Below are 27,620 nucleotides of genomic sequence, written 5' to 3'. Positions count from 1 at the left end.
TCATATCAAAGCAAATTTCCAGTATTCATCATAACAGGCTATCTCTTTCTCTTTCTTTCACACAATATAGATTCAGAGAGAGAGAGAGAGAGAGCATATGGCAAAACAGATTGGCCAAATTTGTACTTTCTGGCTCGAGTAATCATGGGAAGTAGAAAACAAGGGGTCTCAAACTCAAATTACCTGAGGGGCATTGAGCAGGTTGTTTTCTTCTAATGGGGCTGCTTGAACACTTGAAATAAATTTAAATAAGTTTTATTTTTTCAACAATACATTTAAGCTATAAACACTTCAAGGCTGAGCAACTCATCTTTCCCTCTCCTCTCTGTTGTACCTACCATTACCCTCTGTATGTTCCTGGAGTACAGAAAGCACAGTATTTCTTCTTGCTCCATTTTCTCAAACTATTTATAAGGAAGCTAAATTAGTGGACATAGTTCCTCCCTCTGTCTTTGGTGGCTGTGATTATGAAAACTTCTATGTCCTTGTGAAATACGGGACCCAAGGCTTCAACTTTCAGACTATAGTGAGAGAATGAATGTTGACCCCAGGCCTGGCTCAGGAGCAGGGCTTCATGAAATTTACCTTTTGGTGTCAGGTATGAATCAGAGATCTGGTGGTCCTAGCTAAATAGTTTAGTAGTTAAATGTTAAATGAGAAATAAAGACCCAATTTTAATATCTGATTTTGCAACCCACTAGAAAATTTAATAACTCTAAAATAAATGACTGGGGAAAAACCAAAATGAAAAAAGAAAATGTGGCTCACATTAACAACAATAAGTTCTAAACATGTGGGGGCCTTATCCTGTGGGCTGGATCTGACGCACAGGGCAGTAGGAAACCTCTGTTGTAAACCCAAACATCAAAACATCCTTTCTAAAAACTAGATCACAGATGCTACATCCAAGTTTCTATGTCACACATTTTATTTATACAAACAAGTTAAACGTACAGGATAACTCATCAACAAACTGAATGACCTGAAAAATCCTGGAACACTAAAACTAGAGGTTCACAAACGATTAAGTTTTATTTGCTATCCCATCCCCCTTGCTGAAGTCAACCAAGTAAATGACCCTATAGTCCAGACCAGCTTCAGTGTGTCTCATACAAGTGTTTCTGATAACAGAGCAGTTATAGGGTTTTTTGGGGCAGGTGTAGACTTGATGGATGTCTGGGTCTTTTTCTTTGCATCAAGTTAGTTCATTTTGCTCCTTTTGTCTACAGGGAACACTTTAGACACAAGATTAGGAGCAGTCTGGGTCTTGTTAGGTGGTGTGTTCTCCTTCACTGATGGGGTGTTGGTAGTAGCTGTAGTCTGGTTTGGCTTCCTGTATTTTGTTGATGATTTGGGTGGAGTCTTTTGGGACTTCTTTGGAAGACGGGATATTCTTGTGATTCCCACCACCTTCAGTTTAATTGGGGCTTCAGATATTCCTGCCATGTTCCGTGCCTGGCAGCGATATTCGCCAGCATCCTTGTATGATAACCCATTCATGCTGATTATCGACCAGCGAACCCCCACGCGAGGAGATTCCTGTATAACTGGAACATAAGAAGGTGGACAATCTTAGCTCTCAGCACACAATACCAGTCTTTGCCCTCAAAGTATAACTTTGAGTTTTACACAGGCAGTCTTTGAGACCAGACCCAACTAAATCAATGTGGTACTCCCAATTTGGCACCTGAACCCAACCCAAGACCTGATGCTTTATTTCATGCATTACTGATGGACAGAACTAACAATTGGCTGTACTATGTCTCCTTCCCTTTTCCACCAGGCATTGTGTATTTACTTGCAACGAATAACACCCATGGATGCAGTGTTGCAAGTAGACACAGACCAATAAAAATATTTCATTATGTCAAAGGAATTGACCAACGGTTTTACAGTTAAATTTGTTGGTAAAAGCTTTGAGGGAGCTCTCAAAGAATCCAAGCAGTAACAAGCATTCTGCTGGAGAACTAATCCCCTGTTAACACAATATGGTACAGAAAGAGAGATAGCTGTGAACATACATGAACATCTCAGATTTCAGCAAATCAACAATGGCAAATCTTCAGGCTTTTAATGTTTTTTTCTGAAAAAATAAAACTACAAAAAATTAGGTCTAGATGATATGTGTAACAAGGCAAAGGGTGGGTCTTACGTAATATGAGTTTAGACACCATAGATAGAGTATGGAAGAAAGTGTGCTGCAGATGAATGCAAAGAGCAACTTTTCGTTGAGGCAAAATTAGTGGAAGAACTTGCACTTGCAACTGTCACATGATTTATTAAGAGATTAACCCTCATGCATCTATTTTACACAGGCAGATTACAGTAAAATCCATAAAATTATTAATCAATCAAATAGTTAAAAGGCTAAAGATATATTTTGGTTAGATGCTTTTCTTATTAAAAACATATAGTACAGTTATACTGATAAGGCCAGTAATAGATTTAGTAAATCTATCTGTATCTATCCTATTAAAACTGGTAAAATTCCACAAAATATCCAAAGAGTTGTCATAACCCCAATTTTTAAGTCTGGAGCATCTGTTGAGTCATGTAACTATAGACACATTTCTATATTGGGCCCTTTGCTCTTCTGCTCATACTGCATATAAACAATATACCTGAAAGCTGTAAATTGGTTGGGTGTCAATTTATGCAGATGACACAATAATTTATGTAACAGCAGAAACTCCTCATCAGGCAGGTGGTCACCATCTCCCAGGAGCTGCAGGATAACTGCTTAACACTGAAGCATAGCAATGTACTTTTCATTAAAGAGAAAAGTGTGTGATTTATAATAGATGTTGATCAAAAGGAAATTGAGGAAGTGAGTGAATTTAAATATGTAGGTGTCATTTTGGATTCTCAACTTAAATTTGAGGCCCATATTAGGAAATTGTCCAAGACTATTAACATAAATTTAAACTGCTGTCATTTGATAATACCATGTATATCTCTCAAAGCAGTTCAAATGGATATGCATGCCATGATTTTATTGTATTTATCCTACTGTGTGATTATCTGGGGCCAGGCCTCCCAATCAATAATCAAGCCAATGATGTCATTATACAAACAACCCGTAAAGGTAATGGACTTCCAAGGTACAGAACAACTTTTGGTCAGTCATCTTTTTCAGTAAAAGACTTGCAATCATGGAACACATTACCACCTGATTTAAAAACACAACCTGAACTTAAAATTTTCACTACAACAACACATGTCAATGTATACATAATAATGCACAATACATGCACACAGACACATGCATATACATATGTATACTTTTTTTGTCCTGGTCTTTTAATCCTGAGTTTCAGGTAAGGCTTGCATCCTTTTTTGTTGACTGACAACCAAGGCATTCAGATATGTTGTGGCCTGTTAGTAGCTGGTACAGCCATAAGGCAGTGATTAAATCCCCTAGACCTAAAACCAATCATTTCACCAGTGCCGTAATTATTAGATTTGTGTTTGTCTAAAAGAAATTTCTCCACCCCAACAACTTCACTTGTATACTTGTATAACTTATAAATAGACTATAAATTATGTTTACTTGCATCCAGTTTTCACATAGCAAATGAAATTACATCTGAAATGTATGCGATGATTGTGTGACTTAATAGTATTAGTTTAGATTTATATTCCTAACATTATTATGATTATGACCATAAACACCTTGCTGTGTGAGGCTTGCCACAGAGTGCCTTGGCCGTAGGGCTCCAGACAAACGTTTTCCACTACCACTGGGAGCCATACTGAAAATTTTAGGAACACCAGCACAAAATTTAGGAGCACCAGTTAAATTGACATGAAATGCAACACATTCACATTTATTCCATCTTTTTTTACAATTAATCTTAAAATTCCAGTGTGTAGGATTTAGTGGCATTTAGTGGTGAAATTGCACCAGAGCCAGTGTTATGTTTTGTCCGTTCTGGGCTACTTTAGAAACATATCAGAGACCTGCTCCCTATGTAGATTTAAAAAAACGGCTTATTCTAAGGTAATAAAAACACAACGGTTCTTATTTTCAGGTGATTATACACTAAAGAAAACATACTCATAAATATTATATTCCATTTCTGCCAATAGCTCCTCCTAAATGTTACACACTGGACCTTTAAAGATAAGCACCACTTACAACTCTCCAAATTCTTGGGTAGCTGGTCAGAGTTCTCAAGGATGTCTTCTTGGCAACAATCTGTACAGAGAATCAAATCACAACATGACTTGATTGATGCTCAGATGTTAGTAACACCAACTTCATCACCTGAGAGTGATCCTGGATTGCTTACCAGTGTAGGCTGAGGTTTTGATCCAGGTCAGGGTTGGCGTTGGATAGCCGGTGGCATCACAACGAAGGATTACGTTGCTGCCGAGTGGAGAGATGACTCTGGTGGCTGCAGGCTGGACTGAAGGCCTCATACAGCGGGTCAGCTCAGCCTGGCTCAGCAGCATCCCTGACTGGCCCAGTGACCTGATGCATGTCAGCAGCTGGTCCATGAGAACTACAGGACTCCCCAGGGACATGGACAAAGACATCACCATGGAGATCTGGCAGTCACACAACCAGGGGTTGTCATGGAGGCCTGGGTATCAAGGACAATTTGATATGTGTCATAAATTGGGTGGAAAAACCTTCTTTGGAGTTGGATATATCAAAGCCTAAAGAAAAGAATGAAATTCCCACTCTTATTTTACAATTACAGTCATCGATGCTGGAAGTAGGGGCCTGAGGGGGCTGCAACACACCCTAAAATCAGGCATGATAAAAAAAAAAACATCAGTTAATTAAAAGTTAAAAGATAATGTTTTCCCCCTTTTTTACTGGGATATACAGGTGTAGTACCAGAATCAGAATCAGAATCAGAAATACCTTATTGATCCCCGAAGGGAAACTCTTTGTTACAGTAGCTCGCCTTTACGTCAGTGCACACAGGAGAAAGTACTAGTAAGTACTATAAAAACAGGTCAGAAAATAAATTAAGTACCAGGTGGGTATAAGTATAAGATAAACTAAGTGTCAAGTACCAAGTGGGTTTACCGGTTGATGATGATAATACAGTATAATAATACAATGTAATAAAATAAGTACACCAGTATTTGTGGTGGGAAAGAGGTTTCACTTAATTTTTTCCATCCATCCATTAATTCCATTAATTATCGATCGTTAATTATTGATTCCAACTGAATTAAAGTAACTAAAGTGCACTAAATCAGGGCACTGATCATCCTGTCAGTCAGACCCCTGGAGAGAGTTCAATCCAGTCAGCTACAGGCACGAAAACGTTAAAGTTAATTCTTAGGTTTATCAGTGAAGTGTATGAACTATACTGTAGACTGGAGTCTCTGTTAACGGTGACAAACAGGCTGACAGCTGTCTCATATGAATGGGTGGGTTGAATGCACGTAGATCTGCGCTTATCTCCTGTATGAAATGGCTGTATCCTCACTGCTCTGCATTATTATAAACTATGATAAACTGGGCTGCGTCTTTCACCTCACATGCATGAGCTGTCTCATTCCTTCATCATCTTGCAATTTTCATGCTTGACTTCAGTGTTGTTGCTGTGGCTACTTTGACATACAGTATGTTGGTTTTCAAGTTTGCTGTCTGTTGCAGTGCAGGGGGGATCACTCATGAGACCTTTTCTTGAAGGAGTAGTAGTGTGGCAGCTGGTGGAAAATTTTCTAGGTAGGGCTGTGCCACATCCAATCAATTTCAGCAAACATCCCAGTATGATTTAATGCAAAAAAGTGAAGGTATCAAAAAGTAATTGCTACTTTGCAGTCAAATATTTAACAATTATTTTATTCCAACATACTGTAAAATAAAACAGTAAGTAACACGTTGACAAACACATCAGTGCAGCTTATTTTGGTCACCCACACAGGTGAAATCAGTAAAATATAAAACATGTAATAGAAAACGTTTATTTATTGAGATGCCTTTATGAACCTTGTTTTGTTGGGGAAACCAATAAGGAGGTAAAGATCAGGAAAAGTAAACATGAAGTGCAATTAGTGGTGTTAAGTTGCTTTTCAGACACTTGAATGGACATAAGCATGGGAGTCAAGTGCTCTGAGGTGTAATGATAGTAAACTCCAGCAAACTTCTGCTTCAAAACTCTCTCACACGTGAATTAAATTAATTTATACTCAAAAATAAATTGTGGGGTCCCTGATAACCAATACAAAACAGTTAACCAAAGGAAATACCCAAAATAATAACATAAACAATCTTGTAAACATCAATTGAAATCTCACACATGGAATAATTTGAGATTTGTTTTAAAATGTCAACTATGCACATAGCACAAAAACACCACACTGGGGGTGAACATGAACACATTTGTTTTTTTGTACACTACCAGTCAAAATTTGAGTACATCTGCTTGATATCTGGTTATTCATTGTCCATTTCGGAGTATGGTGCTCAGCCTCTCCAGAAGGGCTGTAGCAATGGTGTCGGTGGTTGCGTTCTGGATAGTAATGAACTCAAAAAAACGCGGTTGGATGTCCCCATAAAACTTCACACAATTGATTATTTTGGATAAAATGTGCCTGTTTTTATCCACCTCCTCATTGTGTTTCCTCACTGCGATCCTGTGGCCGTCGTCCAGCTGCGTAGCGATGTTCAGTCTGCCTAATATGGCTAACATTAGCTTGACAGAATTATCCATGTGTGCCCTGGTGTTCTCATGTTTCCTTACTTTCTCAGACAGGTGCCCCTCACTCTCGTAACTGTCCATGCTGGATCTGTCCCCGTTGTTTTAAAAAGCAAGCATGGAAAGCAAAATAAGGCATTAGCATGACTGCATCCAGCTAGCCAGACCTTTCTGGTGTACCAGCTACGAGAAGCCTTGCATACACTGCTTCCCTTTTTCGGCTGCTGTCTGATTGCGAGGTCAGGTTGACCTAAGCGCAGCTCTTTATACTGTAGTTTCTCCGTCAAAGTTCTCCTCTCAAGCAGATCTTGGAGGAGAGAATTTCCCGAGTTAGGTTGGGTCTTGGAGGAGTAAGTTAGTGATCACGCTCGCCACTGTCATGTAGTTAAAATGGCGCCTATTGAGGTCCTGACTTACTAGCAGTGGCTCGCTTTTCGGATTAGATTTGAGGACACTGACTGGCAACATTGTATGTCATACATTCATATCTTTGGCTAAACTGCTACACAGACCTGCCTCCTGTGGACGATTTATCCATCGCCCCAGAGCTGTTGAGACATGCAGACAGGCTGAGGGGATGTATAGGAAAAGCATATATGCTGCGCAGATAATTGTCTATCATATTTTACACATATAACTGAGTGTATTCCATATTTCAAACATACAAATATTGACAGTTTGATTTATTATTATTATTAATGGGGTTTTTGTGGCTCAAGGACTCAAGGAGGGCAGCGCCCTCCATTGGCCAGCTGCCACTATGTCCATCTCTGTTTTGAACCGTATAGCAGTGGTGTTGTCACCCGTTTAACTACTTGAAACCAACCATCTCATATACTTGACTTGCCATGTCAAAAACCTGAACAAGAGTTCCATTTTCTAACAACATATATGTGGTATAATGTTGCAAACATTACAGTAAAACAACAAATGTTAAAAGAAACAGATTGCTAACCTCAGCTAAAATAGATAGGTAAACCAATTAATTCTATAAGCAACTTTAACATCATGGATGTTCACTTGGCCCTACTTGAGTTAAGCTCTATTTGTCTGCAAGATATTTACACATCGGGCATTGCTGATCTAAATCAAGTGTAGCTGCTTTAGACAGGAGTATAATATAATGTGTCTATATTGCTCCAAAACATACTGTACCCAAAATTCTTCTTTGAACTGGTCCTCCCTGTTGTCCTGGGAGGGGAAACCAAAGGTCCAGCAGCTCAGCAGGTAATATAGTCAACCTGAAGAGAGGCGACGAAACAAGACAAGGAGAGGAGAAAAGTTCAACATATCTATTGGATATTACTGACAGCTCTGTAGCTCTCTACATAAGTAGGCTACATAGTTTTGTGGTATCTGGACACACCTGTTGCTGGACAGGTCGAGGTAGGTGATGTTGGGGAGAAAGAGAGAAGCATGGGCAGGAAGGCTGGACAGACGGTTATTATGGAGACCCAGAGTCTGGAGGCGGGGCATGTCTCTGAGCCCCTCCCAGGGGAAGGATGTCAGGAGATTTCCATCCAGACGCAACTCCCGCAAGGCCTTCAGGTTGACAAAGCTGCTGGGGTGAATGGATGTAATGGAGTTGTAGGTCAGCCACAAGAACCGCAGCTCTGAAAGATTGTAGAAGGCTGCCCGTGGCACCCTGGAGATCAAGGTCTTCTCTAGACGCAGTTTGACTGTGTCAGCTGGGACATTAATGGGAACAGCTGAGATTCCAGAGTCACTGCACTGCACCAACCTGCCATATTAAACATATAATATTAACTTTATTTGTATAGCACCTTTAAAAACAGAGTTTACAAAGTGCTTTGACAGACAAAGCAAAGAAGAAACAGGATACCCAGAAGACAATAGAAGAGCAGAAAGCCAAACAGAAATGCCAAAGAAAGAAAGACAAAATTAAGGTAAAATTAAAATAAGAGACAACTTAAAAACAATGAAAAACATGACAATGGAAATAAAAACAAATGGAAACAATAAAAGCAATAAAGAGACAATTAAGAGAACGACATCACGTAAAAGCAAGTCTATAAAAATTTTAAGAAGTAATTTAAAAGAAGTTACTGATTCTGCAAGCCTTATCTCCCCAGGCAGTTTGTTACACAGCGGAGGGGCCCTGATGGCAAATGCATGGTCACCTTTGGATTTAAGCCTCGACTTTGGAACAGCCAGAAGGGTCCCACCTGAGGATCTAAGGGGGTCAACATTTCCATTATGTAGCTTGGGGCCAGACCCACATGTGCTTTCAAAATGATCAGTAAAATCTTAAAATTCTAAAACGAACAGGGAGCCAGTGGAGAGAAGCCAGGATTGGGGTGAAGTGATGTTGTCTCTTAAAACCAGTAAGAAGCCTAGGTGCTGCATTCTGAAGTAGTTGGAGGCGAGAGAGTGACTTTATGAGTGGTTTATGCCATAAAGGAGGGAGTTACAGTAGTCAAGTAGAGAAGATATATGCGTGAATGACTTTTTCCAGGTCAGAGTGTGAGAGCATTGGCTTAATTCTGGAGATAATTCTTCTTTGTAGGAAGCAGGACTGGACAACTTTTTTGATTTGTGGTTTAAAGCTTAGGTCGATCAAATAGTACACCCAAATTTCTGGCAGTGGGATTCACATTTGCAGTGAGGGGACCAAGGCCACTCTCAAGGAGACTGATGAGGTTTGGGGGATTGAACAATATGATTTCTGATTTTGAGTTATTGAGTTGAAGAAAATTCTGTGCCATCCAACAGTTGACATCACTGAGACAATCTTTTGGGTCATCAGGTCTCAGGGGAAGGTATGTCTGCGTGTCATCTGCGTAGCAATGAAAAGAGACGTTGTGATGTTGAATGTTTTGGCCAATTGGAAGCATGTAGATAGAAAATAAAACTGGACCTAAAACTGACTGACATAACACTGTCATAACCATGACATGACACCTGTCATGAACATGAAGGAGTCTGTATGAAGGTTTATGACTGTTGTCATTAAGAGTCATTCAGTCAATTATGTCACTTTTAATACAAAGTAAACATTGTTTGAGATGTCTTTGGTATGACAACTTGACATTAATCAAGAAAACATAACCTGTCATAAAAATACCTGCTTTATATGTTAACATTACATTATACCATCATATGTGCTTGACAACTGTCATGAGAACATTATAATTGTGTCATGAATAATCATCAGGAAACTCCATAAATCACCTTGGTACTGTACTCTGTCCTCAAACTGCCCTCATAACATTACTGACATCTTTATGACAAGTTCAAATGGTTCCACTTTACTTGAGGTCAAAGGAATTATTCATGACACAATTATAATAAGCACATATGACGGTATAATGTAACCCACAAAGCTAAATAGTTGGTTTATGGTTAATATGAAGTTGTCATGACAAAGACATTTTTGTCTTGGTTAACGTCAAGTTGTCATGACAAAGACATTTTTGTCTTGGTTAATGTCAGATTGTCATAACAAAGACATTTTTGTCTTGGTTAATGTCAAGTTGTCATGACAAAGACATCTCAAACAATGTCAACTTTGCATTAAAAGTGATAATTGACCGAACAGTCATAAACCTCCATAAGGACTCCTTCATGTTCATGACAGGTGTCATGTCAGTCTTATGAAGCCACCTTCAAATAAATTAAATAATACATTTTCTAAGACTTTTGATAAAAACGGAAGTTTAGAAATTGGCCTAAAATTGTTAAGAACAGAAGGATCAAAGTTAGGTTTCTTTAAAAGAGATTGCATGTTGCACAGCATGTTTAAAAGTAGATAGAAACATTCCTTTTGTTAAGGAGCTATTAATAATCAGTAAAATACTGGGGCCAACTGTATCCATAACTTCTTCTTGAAGAAGAAACTTGTGGGAATAATATCAAGGCTGCATGTGGTTGATTTCATGTAGGATATGATTTCAGATAAAAAGGGTAAGCGTTACAGGTTTAAAACTTCTAAAATAACTAATTATGTTCATACTGGCACGTAAAACACGGTCTGGGTAGGTTATTTGTTGCCTTATATTGTTGACTATTTGTAAAAAGAAATTTTAAAAAAAAGTAAAAACTTCTCACACAAATCTTGTGAGGCGTCTGTAAAATTACCTTGAATAAAATTCTGGGGTTAGTGATTTGCTAAAATTAAATTAGAGAAGAATGTTGCTCTTGCTTCTTTAACTGCCATTTGCTAGTTTTTCATTGCATCTTTCCAAAGCTCATAAAAAACATGTAAACCCGTTTTTTTCCATTTTCGTTCCCTTCTCCTACAGTCTTTAAATCCTGGGTGGATTCATTTAGCCAGATCTGGGGTATTGTATTTGACTGTTTGTCTTTTTAGGGGGCAACAGAGTCCAGGATAGTCTGACAGGTGTTATTAAAAAGGGAGTCAAGCTCCTCTGTGTTAATGTGGATGTGTAATGTGGATTAAAGGCAGTTAAAGAAGCAGCAGTAAAAGTTCTTATGGTTAGCCGCTGAGGGGTGTGATATTAAGCGTGCTGGAGTGGGTCTTTGATAAGAAATGATAGTGGTTATGAAAGTAGGTATACTCTCATGGGAATCAGTATGCTGAGGTTGTGCTGTAGAGGATGACAAAGATGTGGGATCTGGGGATGTGCGTGTGTGAGACCTACAGTCAGTCACATGCGAGGGACTGCACCGCATGCTGCAGGTTAGCCGATAGCATTTGGCTGCCCCGCTTGCTGGGGTGGATTCCGTCTCTACTGAACAGAGAGGGACGATTCCAGAAAAAGTTAAAATTGTCAATAAAACCCATGTTGTGAGTCCTGCTGGCAGACTGGAGCCAGTTGTGAAGGTTGAGGAGTCTGCGCGACCAAGTGTGGGGATAGGGCCTGAAATAAAAGCAGACTTTCCACAGCTCATTTTTTGTGCGCTCAGACTCCTGTGGGTAGTGTAATTTTTTCCTACATGAAGTACAATTCTCTTAATAGAGCTTGGGAGTGAGGGGAGCAGATCCAGGAGTTTATCCAGGATGTCGGGGACAGTGGCTCCAGGGAAGCAGTGTCTGATTGTGTTTATGAAGCGTATGTTCCTGGTTATGGAATCACCAATGATTAATGTATTTTGGGGGAAGAGGGGGCAAGGAGATGGTGCGTGAGGACTACAAGACAGTGGACGTTCAGATATCTCCGTCTGCACAGGCAGACGGGGGTGGGGGGACAAGGAAGCCAGAGGAAGTCCTCCTGAGTGTCTCATTATGGCCTCCTTTAACATCCTACGTCAGTTTTTCCCCATGGTGGAGCGATGAGCCACCCAATCAATGCTGGCCCCAGGGGGAGAAGACGTGGTGGCGACAGGAGGAGCAGCCAGAGTGGGGTTCAAGCTAGGTGGAGTCGAGACTGCAGGGGCACCGCCAGGATGGACCACGGCCATGGATTGGCTTGATTTGGTGTTGAGCTATGAGCCGGAGCCTTGGGCCTGGTTCTGGTGCGGACCCCTGGATCATCTGGTGGCATCGGGGTGATCTTCAGTGGTGTTGTAGTGTCCAGGTCCAGTGCTGCAGTGGTGGTGCCCACTGCCCCTGTGTCCAGCTCATGTTCAGAGGACTGGCCACTCTCCTCAGTTGCTAGACCCTCTCAGCGTATCGGTAAAGTACCGGTGTGCATTGAGGCCAGCCAGGGGAGGGTGGCCGCAGACTCCGAGACCATCGGTAACACCAGGGGGGTGATTGGGCTGCTGGGACATCAAGATTGGAAGACTGCATATATGAAATATGCTTTGCCTGGGCAACAGATATGGAGACATAGCCGTCGATGAGTTTATCCCTTTTTCGGAGCTCTGACTCCAGGCGGAGGATATCATCCTTTAACTGTGAGTAAGCAAGTTTGCAGTCCACACATACAGCCATAATAGCTTCAGTCCACTCATAAGTATACTCATAGAACAACATTTGTGAAAAGCTGAAAAAAAGGGATTTTAGTTGGCCAAGTAGCATCCGTGGTGCGATTTCCTGTAAACAGTTTGGTCGCCCTGTTAAAAACAGGAGTAAAAATATGCAGGATCCATAGACGTGGTTTTAAAAACTTAAAACAGGATAAATTGTAAATGCAAGGACAGAGCTCCTGTCAAGCATAAATCTGTAAAGGCTGAAGTTTGGACAGATAAATGCATGTATTTTCTGAGTGTAGTCATCCACTCTAATTGATCGGGTTCTTTTTATTGGTATATTGCTCTTTTTATATGGAGCCTGGAGTGTGCCACTGGTGTATCTAAAAAGCAGTAAATGATAATTAAATATGTTACTTAATAATCTTATTTCATTATTAAATTATTACAATAAAATTAAGAATTATGTTCTTATCCTAAAAAAATTAATAAATAAATTCAATTTTAAAGACTTAAGAAAATAAATATTTATTTACTAATTAACTTTTCTTACTTTTTTTTACTATTGAATTACTTTGTGTTTTTTTTTTCCTGAATTCACAAATCCTTTCACACATTGTTTTTTCTCAACTGAAAAATGTATTTTAAAAATGTATTACAGTCAATCACTGAAAATGTCTACCGTACAATATTTCTGGTGGCACCCTTCAACCTCCATAAGTGAAGATGGTCTTCAGCATGTAAACGTGTAGGAACTAATGGAATCTTTTGCTTTTGCTTCTGCTTTTGGATAACTTTTAATGCAAAGTCCACAGTATATGAAGAAAGTATATAATAACAACATTGTCCACTGTTCTACACATGATAATGATGATACATTCTTTTGTTAGCCTGTACTAAATTTGGTTGCAACAAGATTACTGAAGACCTGTCCCTGTGCATGTTATCCACTATTATCCAAACACTATAAACTAATATGCATGGGGAAGACCATTATTACACCTTTCTTATGCAATATGTGATACCATTCAGTGAAAAAATATTCACGGACATCACAAAATATAACATCTGTTGCATTAGCACTACTGTTTTGGTTCTAAGAGAGCTTTAATAATATGATAATTCTTCAAATATAATAGGCTATAATGAGTTACGTTCAAGCAGAAACATATTGCTTGCACACACAAACACACAAAGATGAGAATTAAGTCAGCCTCACTCAACCTGAGCTCTGCTATTCCACTGTTCCCATACGTGCAGGCACATAAAGCTGGACAGGAGTGGACCGCCAACAGAGTGGATTGCAAGATGTGAACGAGGACCAGCAGATACATCCTTCATCAGACAAACCCTGTACTCAGACAGGCCCTTTGTATCTCCATATTCCCAGTCGTCACTACTGTAAGGTTGTGTCTACAGTGCAGAGTGAAACTGAATCCCAGATTAGCTGGGATTACACTTCTTACAAACGGCATGTAATCCCACGCCCCACTGTCAGAATAACAAATCACAACATCAGGGCCAGCCCAAGCCTTTTTGGGCCTTAAAGACAATTCTAGTGAAGAAGTTACAAGTACATAAATGTACTTACGAGTAAAAGTATTTTCAGCAAAATGTACCAAAAGTAAGTCTTCCTTATCCAGAAAAAATAGCCCCTTTGAGTGTTACAGTACTTTATATAATCAATTGTTAATACTACTGCATTAGACCATTTTTATACTGCTGAGCAGTTTAATATCTAACAATGCATTGTATTTTATAGGGTTGGGCCCATGAACGATGCCATTGTCCATTGCCGATGGCTGACAGCCACTGAGCCCTCTACCATCGTGATTTAAAAGCCCCCCCTTGGCGAGTAAAATCTTGTTACTGAAAGTACAATAAAAGCTTTGCGAGTAAAAAGCCCCCTTTCACTTTTACTCAGCAGCTGGAACTGCAGCGTTTATTCATGGGCAAACTGTAACCTACACTGTACATTTACTGCCACTAGACAACTTCACTGCTAACCTTTCCCTCTGCTCTGATTGCCAACACACCTGTCCGCTCAAGTAGGGTATCTCTGCCAACCTTATTTGGCCAATCAGAGGCTTACAATCCACTGTCAGTCAAAAACAATTTTCACCAATAAGCATTGCCCTGTTCCTTAAAGGAGCCACGCTACTCTTATAACAAATGGGGAGGAAAAATTAAGAAAGGCGTGGTGAGTAGGTGAGAATGGGCTGTGAATGGGCTGTATGTAAAATATTAATCAGCAAAGTAACTGGAAATAGTAATATACAAGTATCTAAAAACTGCTGTGTTTAAACAAAGGTGTTTAAATATCCAAACTGCTCTAGGGATCACATCCACTTTAAATTCCAAGCAAATAATCATCTATTTAAACTGGGACCTTTGATATCATACACCCATCAACATCAGAAATAATTAAAATAATAAATTTGATTGCTATTTGTTTAAAAAGAAAATGGAAATAAAATAAACAATTTCATAAAATAAAATCAGGTATAACAAGATAAAAACAAGGGGAAAAAAGGTTAATAAAACCATTTGTTGCTCTGACCCATTTCTGAATACAGTAATGGCCTATTGAGCAGATATTGCAAATTAACATTGATTAATGTCTGATAACTGCCTGTGCCCTGGACCCTCAGGAGCTCTGAAGGTTAAAGGTTGTCTGTGTGGCCATCACTTTGTGGTAATTTTATTAATTGTATATGTGTTTGGTAAGCATCATTATACTAGAAAACTAACAATATAATTTGGACAAAAACAACTTTAAGCACAAAAACAAAAACTGGTTGACACTCAGCAGCCCATTATGATCACACACACACACACCATCTAATGACATCCGTATTAGAGTAATTAGGCAAATAACACACCAATGTAGTGAAGTAAGAGCTCACAAGCTATACACAGCTAGTTAATTCTTGTCTCATTTGTGGACTGATAAACAGTAAATTAACCAAATTCAGTGTCCCATATCGTTATTTTCAAGTTCTAGTATATGAAGTGTGGACCACACCCTGAAAATTTCATGTAAATCAAATGATGATTGTCACGCAAGGCTTACTTCCTGTTGCGAGGACTCTTATCAAACGTAAAATTTGGGGTAATTCAAACAAAGTACACTCAAATTACAACAACTCCCAGTTTCACAGCAAATAATGCGTTGCTTGATGTTGCTTGTTGCATTGATGGAAACTCACAATCTTCACAATGAAAAATCATCAAGGTCTTAAGGCATGTAAGACTTTGTAAGAGTATAGTGCCTGTAACTTACTGTTTTGTGGCGAATAATGAGCCATCATGGCAACAGCGTTTGATGAAAACTCACATGCTTCACTATTAAGCATCATCAAGTTTGAGGTGGATCTGATTAACCTGCTATGAGTAATTTTTAAGAGTATAGGGCCTGTAACTTCCTGTTGCCAGTAGGTGGCACTATGACTATGTCTGAATTTTGACACGTAGACGTCTTCAGGCTGGGAGTGTTATCAAACAATTGAAGTTTGGGGCAAATTTGACCATGTAATCTGGCTAATCTTACTGACTCTTTCTTTACTCATCGTCATTATAGCTCATGAGTCCCTGTTAATTGGGATTAGTGCCTGAATTCTGTTGCGTTGTTGTTGGGTCTAGAAGAGCCTCCCTGCTGTGGCAGGCCCTGGCTTTGTTTTTGGGCCGGAGGCTGCCTTTGATGTTGATAACCTTGCCTCCTTGGATTTTGGTTATAGGACCTAGAGGGGTGGATGGTATTCTTCGTGGTATTGATGAAAGTCCGCTGCTGCCTGTTGGGCATTCATTTGCTGGCTATCTCTAGGTGGACCTTGTGACCTTAAGTTATATCTGGGTTGTGGGGCCTGTGCCTGTATTTTTCAGGGATTGTTTTGAGACTCTTTTTTCTTCTCTCTTTTCCATAAGGTTAGTTAGCAGTTAGTTAAGCAGATTCTCTCAATCATTGCCATTTGACTTTTTATTGCCACCTTAGTTTGGATTTCTTGCCACGTAATGCAAGGGTGGTTAGGCCTGCTCTAAAATCTATTTTATCACTTTCCTGGGGTTTGAACTTATGAGGCTACTAAGTCAAGGGCAGTTTGTCCTTCTGGTGTCCTTCTGATTTTGTGTTCTTTTTGTGTGTACAGGGCTGCACCAGTGGTATTTAGCACATGTGAGGTAACTGATTCTCCTACTTCTTTGAGGAATTTTTGGATAGAGTCTTTAGGGTCTTTTCTCAGACAGAGGATGTTTCTATTTCTGCTTTTTGGGTCATTAGTAGCAATCGGGACATGAATGGCTCCCCTCTAGAGGATGCTTCGTCCTCCCAGGGTGGCCATGGTGGTTGGAGTTTAGTGTTTTGGGTCATTCGTGGATGATGTAGATTAGGTAGTTTACTCCTGGATGGGGATTGAGCTAATGACTGGGGGTTCAGTTTTCTGAATGTGCGGGCTATTTAGCTCCATTAGTGTTCTGTGGACCTGTTCTATGATTTTGTCCCTCGTAAAATCATATCCTGCCCCTAGCAGCGCTTCTTTTGTGGGGTGTTTGCTGATTTGATTAGTCTGACAGTTTGCTGTGTTAGTTGTGGAGTGATTTTTAATGCAGAGGATGATTGTCCTGTTGTATAGGAGTAAGGAGCAGGGGTATTACCATCAGGTGAGGTTACTTGTGAATAGTTGTGCTCAAGCGCCTGTTTGTTTTTTTCTCCCTGAGGAACGTCATGTCTTTGGTATATGACTATATGCCCTACCATCCCATAGTCTAGTGCTACGTTATGTGGTCGTGTCAATCTACCCTCCTCAAGAGGGATTATCCCTGCTGTTTCATGATCCAGACACTGCCCACAGTCTGACTGAAAGTGTTCTCCTCCCATATTTTTTATGGTTAGAGCCACTCCAGATGCATTACTGAGGTGTGTATTGGCTGGATTCAACAACATACCATTTGTTTTGGGGGGTTTATGGTTTTCTAGCTGTGAGTCTATGACATGTATGTCACAGTTACCTGTTTGGTATGTTTTATCTGTGGTTACACCCGGGGGTTGGTGGTTTTGTCCCGCTAATGGGGGTGCTGATGCGGGAAATAATGAAGAGGTTGATGTGGGACAGGGAGGGGGTAATGATCCCTGTTGTTCAGGGTTACCCTGTGAACCTCTGGGTACACTACTTTCATCCCAGCTGTCACCATCTCTGTCTTCTGTCACCTGACATATAGAACTTGCCATCTCTCAGGGGTTTGGGGTAATAGTGAACGCTTTCTGTCCTCCTTCTTGGCTTGAATAGGCTAGTCTGTCGGCTACAACTATTTAGTCTTTACTCTTTAAATACTCACTTCATTAATATAATGAAGGTAACAGTCTAATCGCAAATTTCCAATTTACATCCTAGTTTTTTTGTAACGTTAGTTTAACGAGACTGTGTGGTCCCTCATTCTCACTCCAGGAGTGTTCTATCATGGAAATTGCCTCGATTGATGCATCTGAAACAACGCACAGCTCCATACATGCAGCCTTTGAGATTGAAAAGGAAGTGTAACAGCGAGGAACATTTAACCTATTGAGCTTCTGCAATGTGACTTGCCATCTCTGCCACTCAGCCACAAGCTTCTCTGTAGGCAGAGGTGTGTCCCAATCGGTGCTTTGAGAGACTAGCTCTCTTAAAAGTAGACTTCCTTGCACTGGCACTGGGGCTAAGAAGCCCAGAGGGTCAAACACACTGTTAAGAGGGTACCCCTCTTTGAGTGAATGGTTTCTGGGATTCAGGAATGTTGAACGTGAACATGTCAGATGTCATATTCCAAGTGATCCTCCGGCTACATTGGACAGGCCTCTGTTGGAAACAATCTGAGGGTATCATCTACGTAGAAGTCTGTCTCTATGAAATGATGAACATCACGGCCAAAGTCTTTCTCCCCTTATTGGGCTGCTATCCATAGTCCATGTATTGCAACAGCTGGGTCCGGGAAGTTGCAGAACACGGGGACATGCATGCAGTAATCATCGGTCCCATTTTTTCCAGGTTTTTGGAAAAAATGGGACCCATTGAAAGTACCTTACGCCACTGGCCGGCACTTTGACCACGCCGACACTGTTCTTATGGATCGGTAAGTTGCTTTCCGGCTGGTTCCACTGGGCCTCTCTAACTGCTGACTCGATCTCCCACGTGATGGCGGCCACCACATAGGTGGACGGGAGGATAGTATCAGGTCCGGAGGTGCCGTCCTGGGAGAGGTACTGACAGGATAATGCGTCGGGCTTAATGTTCTTGGAACCAGGCCTGTAAGTGAGTGTGAAGTTGAACCAACCAAAGGACAAGGGGCGGCTGTGGTTTAGTGGTAGTCCAGGTCGTCCTCTAATTGGAAGGTTGGCGGTTCGATCCCAACTTCCCTCAGTCAAAGTGTCAAAATTGCTCCTGTGCCTTCGGTGTGAGTGAATGATTAATTAGTTTTTTTGTACTGATGAGCAGTTGCCATCAGTGTATGAATGGGGTGAATGCTATACAAGTACAGTCCATTTACAAGGCCTGCCGGGACTTTAGTCTTTTGGTGATCTGTATGTACTCCAAGTTCTTAGGGTCAGTCCACAACACAAAAGGTTTCTCAGCTCCCTCCAACTAGTGTCTCCACTCCTGCAATGCCAATTTGACCGCCAGGAGTTCCCTGTTCCTGACGTCATAGTTCTGCTCTGCTGGGGAGAGACAGCGGGAGAAGAATGCACAAGGGTGGTGTTTCTGATCTGCCGCCGAGCGTTGGGAGAGCACCGCCCCTACCCCTAAATCCAAGGCATCCACTTCCACCGTGAACTGACATGAGGGGTCGGGCTGGATCAGGATGGGAGCTGAGGTAAAGAGGACCTTGAGTTTGGTTAGGGCCAAGTCTGCTTCAGAGTTCCAGATAAAGGGAATGGTAGAAGAGATAAGTCTTGTGAGGGGGGGTGCAACTCAACTGTAATCTCTGATAAATCGCCGATAAAAGTTGGCGAAACCCAGAAAATGTTGCAGTTGCTTACGTGTAGTAGGAGTCGGCCACTCCATCACTGCTTTGATCTTCTCTGGATCCGTCTTTATGCACCCGCTCTCAGTGATGTAGCTGAGGAAGCCCACCGAGCTAGCATGAAATTCTCATTTCTCCGCCTTGACAAACAGTTTGTTTGTTAGAAGTCTCTGGAGGACCAGGCGGACGTGAATCACATGACTGGACCTGTCCCTGGAAAAGATGAAAATATCATCGAGGTACACAAAGACGAAGCAGTTTAAAAAATCTCAGAACATTGTTAACTAGCTCCTGGAATACAGCAGGTGCATTAGTCAACCCGAAAGGCATCACCAGGTATCAAAGTGGCTGTCTTCCACTCGTCTCCCTCTCTGATTCGGACTGGATGGTAGGCGTTCCTGAGGTCCAGCTTAGTGAAGACTGTGGCTCCCTGGAGGGGTTCAAAAGCAGAGTTAATTAGAGTCAGGGGATATTTGTTTTTTTAAAGTGATTTGGTTGAGACCCCGAAAGTCGATGCAGAGGCATAGTGTCTTGTCCTTTTTGGTCACAAAAAAAAAACTCCTGCCCCTACTGGGGAAGACGAAGGATGGATTAAACCGGTGTGCAAAGAGTAATTGATATATTTCTCCATGGCCTCCTGTTCCAGCCGAGACAGATTGTACAGTTGAGTGGATGGGAGAGGGGCCCCAGGGAGAAGGTCAATAGCACAGTCATAAAGGCGGTGAGGAGGAAGTGATAATGCTATATCTTTACTGAAAACATTGCTTAAATCATGATACTCAACAGGTATCTTAGCTAGATCATGGTTCATGGCTGAGAGGTGGGGCAATGACCTCTGCTGGGGACAAGGCAGATTGCATACAGGTAAACAGAAATGACTCCAACTCATAATTCTTCCCCTGGTCCAGTCAATCTGAGGGTTGTGTTGTTGTAACCAGGGGAAGCCCAGAACTAGCGGGGTAGTAGGGGATGAGATCAGTTGAAACTGGATGTCTTCTCTGTGATTTCTGGACAACACTAGGGACACGGGGGCTGTGCAGTGGGTAACTTGTGCCAGAAGTATGCCATCCAGGGCCTTAACCTTGCGTGGAGCCTCAAGAGACTCAGTAAGGATGCCTGCTTGACGAGCCAACTCTGTGTCCAAAAAGTTAGCCTGGTGAGCCTATTCTTTTGGTCGCACTGGAAAAGCTGCCAATAAGTGGCCCCTTTGGTCACAGTATAAACACTCACCAGCAGTTCTTCTGCGGAAACACTCGGCCGGCGTGAGACGGGTTCTGTCAAGCTGCATGGGTTCCACTTCAGAGGTGGCCTGAGGCTGCGGGCGTGTGTCAGCGACTGAAACTTGTGTTCCTGTTCTTGTGGACGTAGTTTGAGGTACGTGGCATAAGGGGTGAGAAAGGGGATGGCTTGTACGCTCCTGGTGCCGTTTGCGTAGGCGGTTGTCCATCCTAATACACAAGGAAATCAGAGAGTCTAGGTTAATGGGCTCATCCCGGGGCGGCAGCTCATCCTTTATCTGTTCGCATAATCCTTTCAAAAATACACTGATAAGTGCCTCCTCATTCCACCCTGCATCAGCAGCCAGGGTCCGGAACTCAATCAAATAATCCGCTACACTTCGGTTCCCTTGACAGATCTGCAACAGTCGTCTCCCCGTGGCATCAGGATGATCAAAAACATTCCTCATTTTAGCCAAGAATTCTACTAAAGACAGTGATGACAAAGGTTGATTAGTATGGATAGCTTCAGCCCAAACTAACTCTCTTCCTCTCAGTAACCCTGCAATGTAATATACCTTCGACTGGTCCAAAGAAAACATTACGGTCGCTGGCAGAGTACCAGAGAGCATTGTAGTAGAAACCCCCGGCACTTAGTCACATCTCCAGCAAAGGGATCCTGGTCGGAGGTGTAGGAATCCCGGAGTGGTGATGATGATGGTGGTCGATTCACCGGAGTAGCCGGGGAGATTGCGTCATCGGAACTGGAGAGGAGAGTTGAGTAGTTAATCTCGAAACTTGATTTGTGAATTGTGTGATCTGGGTTACCATGGCTTGATTGCTGTCAGAAAGGGCCCGGAGGATTTACTCGTGTTGCCCCAGAAGAATCCCCTGGCTGGTTAGGGCTTGATGAAAGGGAGTGACTTCCAGGTTATTGTCCACTGGGTCCACGTTGGCCAGATTGTTCTGTTGTAGTGCACGATCTAACGACCCGAAAGCAGATCTCAGTGAGGTGGAGAGCTGGATAATAGTTTTAACAGTCTTTATTGTAACACGGTAAACAATCACTGGTCGATGAACACGAGTCAGGCATAGTTCACTGGAGCCGATAGTGAGGTTTGCCGACACGGTCCATGGAGAACCGACTGGGCTCAGGGGCGGAGACGGTGAGATTGGGTTCTGGAGATGGCTCGTGCAGCGTGGCAGGCAGAACAGGAAAGGCAGTTTGCAGAGATCGGAGAGGACAAGGTGGCTGCGATCACTCTGCGGCAGAGACAGACAAGGTTACACGGGAGACAACAACAGTGAGCAACAAGAACTTAACTTGGTCGGGTTTGGAGCCAGAGCGAAGGTACCGTACTGATGTACTCAGATGATCTGGCACCAGTTGCATGGTAGAGCCAGGTAGATATACTGTGGGAGTTGATTGGGTGATGAATGTCAGGTGTGCCGGTGATCCACAGCAGGAGGGAAAACCAAAGCGCCCCGCCCATGCCTGTACACACACACATACACACCAAGAGACGAACAGAGGACTGAAAAGGAACACAGGGAGGGGAGAGAAATACTAGAGTACACAAGGATAGGAAGAGAGATGTGGCTAACTATGACAAATAATGTATGAAAGATATGGAACATCATAAGGTTTGAATGGAGGTCTTCACCATTTTGGGCTTTTATTTTGAAAATCTGAAATGACACTGTGTGTGTGTGTGTGTGTGTGTGTGTGTGTGTGTGTGTGTGTGTGTGTGTGTGTTTCTGTGTGTGAGACAGAGGTAGATTTGAATTGTGAATTAAGATTTTTTGTTTCTATCCAGTTTGAATGAAGTGTGTTTTACTATTTTCTGCGAGGTAAAATTTTCTCAATGGTCTCTGGTGGGCTGTAGCTACCATTTGTTTTGGTCTGAGAGTACTACTGCCATTTGGAGTGATAGAAACTGGTTGTTTTAACCATTTACAATATCTTTACTTTTAGCTTTTTGATATCTTTTTAAATAGACTTTCTGTAGTCTTAATCAATTTGCAATTGACTCAGGTTGGTGGAAAAATGAGGCATGTCTTGTACAGACTACCATAGTTGGTAAGTTTTTGTGACACTAACTATCAAGGCATGGTTTCTTAAGTAGAGGTAAACAATATTCAGCATTGTAGGTCCCAGAAATGGCCAGAGATCTTTAAAGTTTGGCTGTTAGGGGGTTGAGGAGGCAGGTAGTTGGTTTTGAATCTAAAAATAGCTCAGATAACGTTTCAAGAGAAACGGTCTCAAAATTTGTAAGAACAGAGAATAATGGATTCAACATATGAATATTGCAATACCGATTTTACAGTAGCTGGAGATGAGGAACTAATTTTGAAACTAATCTCATCTAAAATATCACAAGTCGTAACAGGTGAGCCACTAACTGTCATAGTTTGGGGTTTTCTTCCTGTTTTATTTTGAAGTGTTCTCCTCTACTCATGTGTCTTGTTGTTTTACTTCATGTCCTTGCCTTTCCCTCCAGTTTTGATTGTTTGCCCCGCCCTAATCAATTGCACCTGTGTCTCGTTGTCTCCCCTACCTAAGTGTGTTTAGTCTGAGTTTTTCCTTTGTTCAGTGTCAGTTCGTCATTTGCACATTGCACGTGGTTTCCCTTATGTTCAGCTTGGACTTTTCTTCTGTTCCTTTTTGACCTTGCATGGATTTTTGGATTTTGTACCTTGCCTGCTCCTTGTTTGATTTGTTTGCCTTTCTTGGACTGCCTTCCCGATTTGGACCTATCTTGGCACCTTCTGGGAAACCCCCCAGCTCTCTTATTTTGAGTTTGAATATTTCAGAGAAGGAGGGGGGGATGGACAGAGCTTCCGCCATTTCCAGGCTGATATACAGTAAATAACTGTGAACAATGGTGTGCGCTCCACTGATCTGTCCCAGCCGGTATGTGACCGACCTTCAACATTGAAATGTGGTTTAAATAATTAGGGCCCAAACACCGAGAATCTGTGACGAGGACCTATTGAAATTCAAATGATTATTATTATTAGGGCCCAAGCAGCGACCGCTGCAAGCACCCTATTAGAATTACTCAGATTATTTATTTTTCTTTGTCCAAATGAATCGTAGTTTTGTGGGGCTAAAAGTGCTAGAAAACTCATGTCACACTTGTCAGAAGCGGCGAAAATTTATGGGTCCATATGGGCAAAATGGCTCCATAGCACCCCCTACAAAATTGAAAAAAAGCAGCCACTGGTCTACATTTCACCTACATGTATGAAGTTTGGAAGGTACATGTATCTCTTGGAGCCATAACCTAAACCCAACAGGAAGTCAGCCATTTTCAATTGAATGTGCAGTTTGAGGCCATTTTTCACCATTTACAGGCTCCGTATTTTAAAGAATTCCTCCTAGAGAATTCATCGGATCAACTTCAAATTTTCGCATTGCAATCTAAAGACCATTGCCATCAAAAGTTGTGCTAAGTGTGAGTTTTTGTTGAAGGGCGTGTCAAAATTTGACGCCATGCTAGTAATAGCGTCACCTTCTGGCAACTGGAAATGACACATTTTATACTTTGATGTACTCCTCCTAGCAGGTTAACCAGATCCACCTCAAATTTGTGTAGAAAAGCCACAAGAGCTTGATGATCCTTCATTGTGTAGCTTTTCAGTTTCTCATCTTCCCAAAATTTCACGTTTGATAAGAGTTCCGGTCTAAGGACATGCAACTACATGCCATAAAGGAGTCATGGTCATTGCACCACCTACTGGCAAGAGGAAGTAGGCCTTGCGTGACAATCATCTTAATCATTTAATTTTTGTAAAATTTTCATGTTGTGGTCTACACTTGATATACTGGAGCATGACGTATAATTAGGGGGTGTTGTCTAGCGCCACGTAGTGGACACAGGAAGTGACATTTAACTCCTTTGTGCGGTGTTCAAAATGCATGAAAAATCAGAGATGCGTAAACCTGATTCTGATCAAGTTAATAGCCTGTATTGTACAGATATATTCAAGACCAGTACACATCTGCATTTCCCTCCAAAGTCTGCTAAATGTGACAAATGATGAACAGGTGCAGCTAAACACTCTAATTCTCTAACTGAACATTCTAAAATAGGTCTGGCTATGCGAGACTAGATCCTCCCCTTCAGACCAGTAAGAGCCATGAAATCGAGGACAGCTCGACAGCATTTGCTATACTGTACATCAAGTAATAATAACAAGATCCTCATGATATTTTAATAATAATACATTTTATTTGTATAGCATTTCATACAAGGAACTGCAGCAAAGCGCTTCAGAATAAGAAAAAAAGAAACAAAAAATAAGTAATGCAAAAGGCAATAAACACCCTCAATTTACCTGAACGATAAGCTATTTTTTCTTTGAGGTTTACTCTGAGTTCCTCAGAAAACTAGATAAGAGTTTAGCTGCGCCTGTTCATCATTTGTCACGTTTTAGCAGACTTTAATATATCTGTACAATGTAGGCTATTAACTTGATCAGAATCAGGTTTATTGCCAAGAAGGTTTTCACATATGAGGAATTTTCCTTGTTATACAATAATAATAATAAACATAGTACGAGAAAAAATAAAGATGAAAGCAAGTACTGTGAGTCAAGAAGTATAAATAGGAAATAGAAAATTGACTATATGAAAAAAAATATTATAAAGACAATAAAAAATATCATCATAGTCCTATCTGTTACAATGTCACAGCTCGGGACTGATGAATTCCAGAATCGAGGTTGTAGTGTGCTACCTAACATAGCCAACAATGAACAAAAGCTATAAAAAGTGACCATTAGCTTGATCATGTCATAGACTATGAAGTAATTTGATAGCCTATTACTATGTGAAACAGTGAACAATAATTTGGTAACATGTGGGACCTCTGCTGGTCACTTTGGTCAACACTATTTGGGAAGGACCAGCCAAACACCAACTCCTGGTTGACAGAACAGTCGCCCAAGACTGCAGAACCCGACACACCAGCCTGTGCACTGCCTGGATTGATTACAAGAAAGCATAAGACTCAATGCCACACACATGGATCACTGAATGTTTGGAGATGTACAACATCAACAGGACTCTAAGAGACTTCATTGCAAACTCTGAGGCTGTGGAAAACCACCCTTGAGGCCAATGGCAAGCCACTTGCACAAGTGTCCATCAAATGTGGCATATACCAAGGAGATGCTCTGTCCCCACTGCTGTTCTGCATAGAAGTGTAGAAGTGTAGTCGAATGGTGACAAAGAGAGGGAAGATAGTCCACACAGAAGGGGTCTCACTCCCAGAAGGAACAATAGCAGACATAGAGGATGGGTACAAGTACCTTGGAATACCACAGGCAAATAGCAACCTTGAAGAGGTAACAAGGAAAACAGCAACTGCCAAATACCTCCAATGAGTAAGGCAAGTCCTAAGAAGTCAGCTCAATGGCAAGAACAAGTCCCAGGCAATAAACAGCTACGCCCTGCCAGTGATCAGATACCCTGCGGGAATAATAAGGTGGCCAAAGGAAGAGATACAGACCACAGACGTTAAGACACAAAAGCTCCTCACCATGCATGGGGGGGTTCCATCCCAAATCCAGCACCCTGAGACTGTAAGGAAGGCAGCCGTGGACTAGTGAGTGTGAGAGCCACAATGCAGGATGAAACATCCAAGAACCACAAGTACATCATAGATAAGGCCCCAACAGATGACGTGCTCAGTGAATGTCTCAGGCAATGGGGAACAGAGGAACAGGTGATGGAGGAGGGACCATCATGGGAGGACAAACCCCTACATGGGATGTACCACCGGAACATAACTGAAGTGGCTGCTATCAAGAAATCCTACCAATGGCTAGAGCGGGCCAGACTGAAGGACAGCACAGAGGCACTCATCATGGCTGCACAGGAGCAGGCCCTGAGCATCAGAGCAATAGAGGCCCAGATCTACCACACCAGACAAGACCCAAGGTGTAGGCTGTGCAAAGAGGCCCCTGAGACAATCCAGCACATAACTGCAGGGTGTAAGATGCTGGCAGGGAAAGCATACATGGAGCGCCATAACCAAGTGGCTGGCATAGTGTACAGGAACATCTGCACGGAGTATGGACTGGAAACCCCGAGGTCAAAGTGGGAAACACCTCCAAAGATAGTAGAGAATGGCCGAGCCAAGATCCTGTGGGACTTCCAGATTCAGACTGACAGAATGGTAATGGCGAACCAACCAGACATCGTGGTGGTTGACAAACAGCAGAGGAAAGCCGTTGTGGTTGACGTGGCGATACCAAGTGATGGCAACATCAGGAAAAAGGAACATGAGAAACTAGAAAAATACCAAGGGCTCAGAGAAGAGCTGGGGAAGGCCTGGAAGGTGAAGGCGACAGTGCCGGTGGTCATTGGAGCACTCGGGACAGTAACCCCCAAACTGGAGGAGTGGCTACAGCAGATCCCTGGAAGAACACCAGACATCTCAGTCCAGAAATGTGTATTACTAGGAACAGCAATGATACTGCGCAGAACCCTCAAGCTCCCAGGCCTCTGGTAGAGGACCCGAGCTCGAAAGGATGAGACCACCCGCGGAGGGTGAAAGATGAAGGTTTTTTACATATATATATATGAATGACATGTTTGTTATTAGTCTTGCTGCAGCAGCATGCAGGCCTAACCATTAGTACAGTATCTGTTTAGTATGATCTAAACTGCATAAAGTGTTATACAGTAACCCAAATGAGGCCATATAAAGCTTTGTAAATACCCCCTTCTGTACGTCAACTTTACATATAGAAGATCAGGTATATGATTTAAAAGCAATGATTGTGTTTAGATACCTGCTGAACACTCAGCATCAGTATGTACTTCATTACCTTGTTCCACAAGGCTTTTATTGTAATTGTAGAGAAAATCTGACAATTCAACAGAGTAACAGGTTATCTATTT

General features: G+C 41.7%; 1 protein-coding gene across 1 annotated transcript; it reads right to left on the bottom strand.

Moving 5' to 3' along the window:
• Positions 1 to 738: 738 nt before the first annotated feature.
• lrit3b (leucine-rich repeat, immunoglobulin-like and transmembrane domains 3b) lies at positions 739 to 13,900 on the bottom strand. Its single transcript, XM_044166297.1, has 6 exons — positions 13,725 to 13,900; positions 8,032 to 8,406; positions 7,821 to 7,906; positions 4,293 to 4,586; positions 4,139 to 4,198; positions 739 to 1,547 (listed from the first exon to the last, which is right to left on the bottom strand). Exons 1-6 carry the CDS (start codon positions 13,832 to 13,834, stop codon positions 1,201 to 1,203), a joined length of 1,272 nt encoding a protein of 423 aa, XP_044022232.1. The 5' UTR covers positions 13,835 to 13,900; the 3' UTR covers positions 739 to 1,200.
• Positions 13,901 to 27,620: the final 13,720 nt, after the last annotated feature.

Source organism: Siniperca chuatsi, linkage group LG15 (genome assembly GCF_020085105.1).
Source record: "Siniperca chuatsi isolate FFG_IHB_CAS linkage group LG15, ASM2008510v1, whole genome shotgun sequence".
Lineage (NCBI taxonomy): Eukaryota > Metazoa > Chordata > Actinopteri > Centrarchiformes > Sinipercidae > Siniperca > Siniperca chuatsi.
Note: the sequence above shows the minus strand (reverse complement) of the source record. Positions and strands in the feature narration are given on the sequence as shown.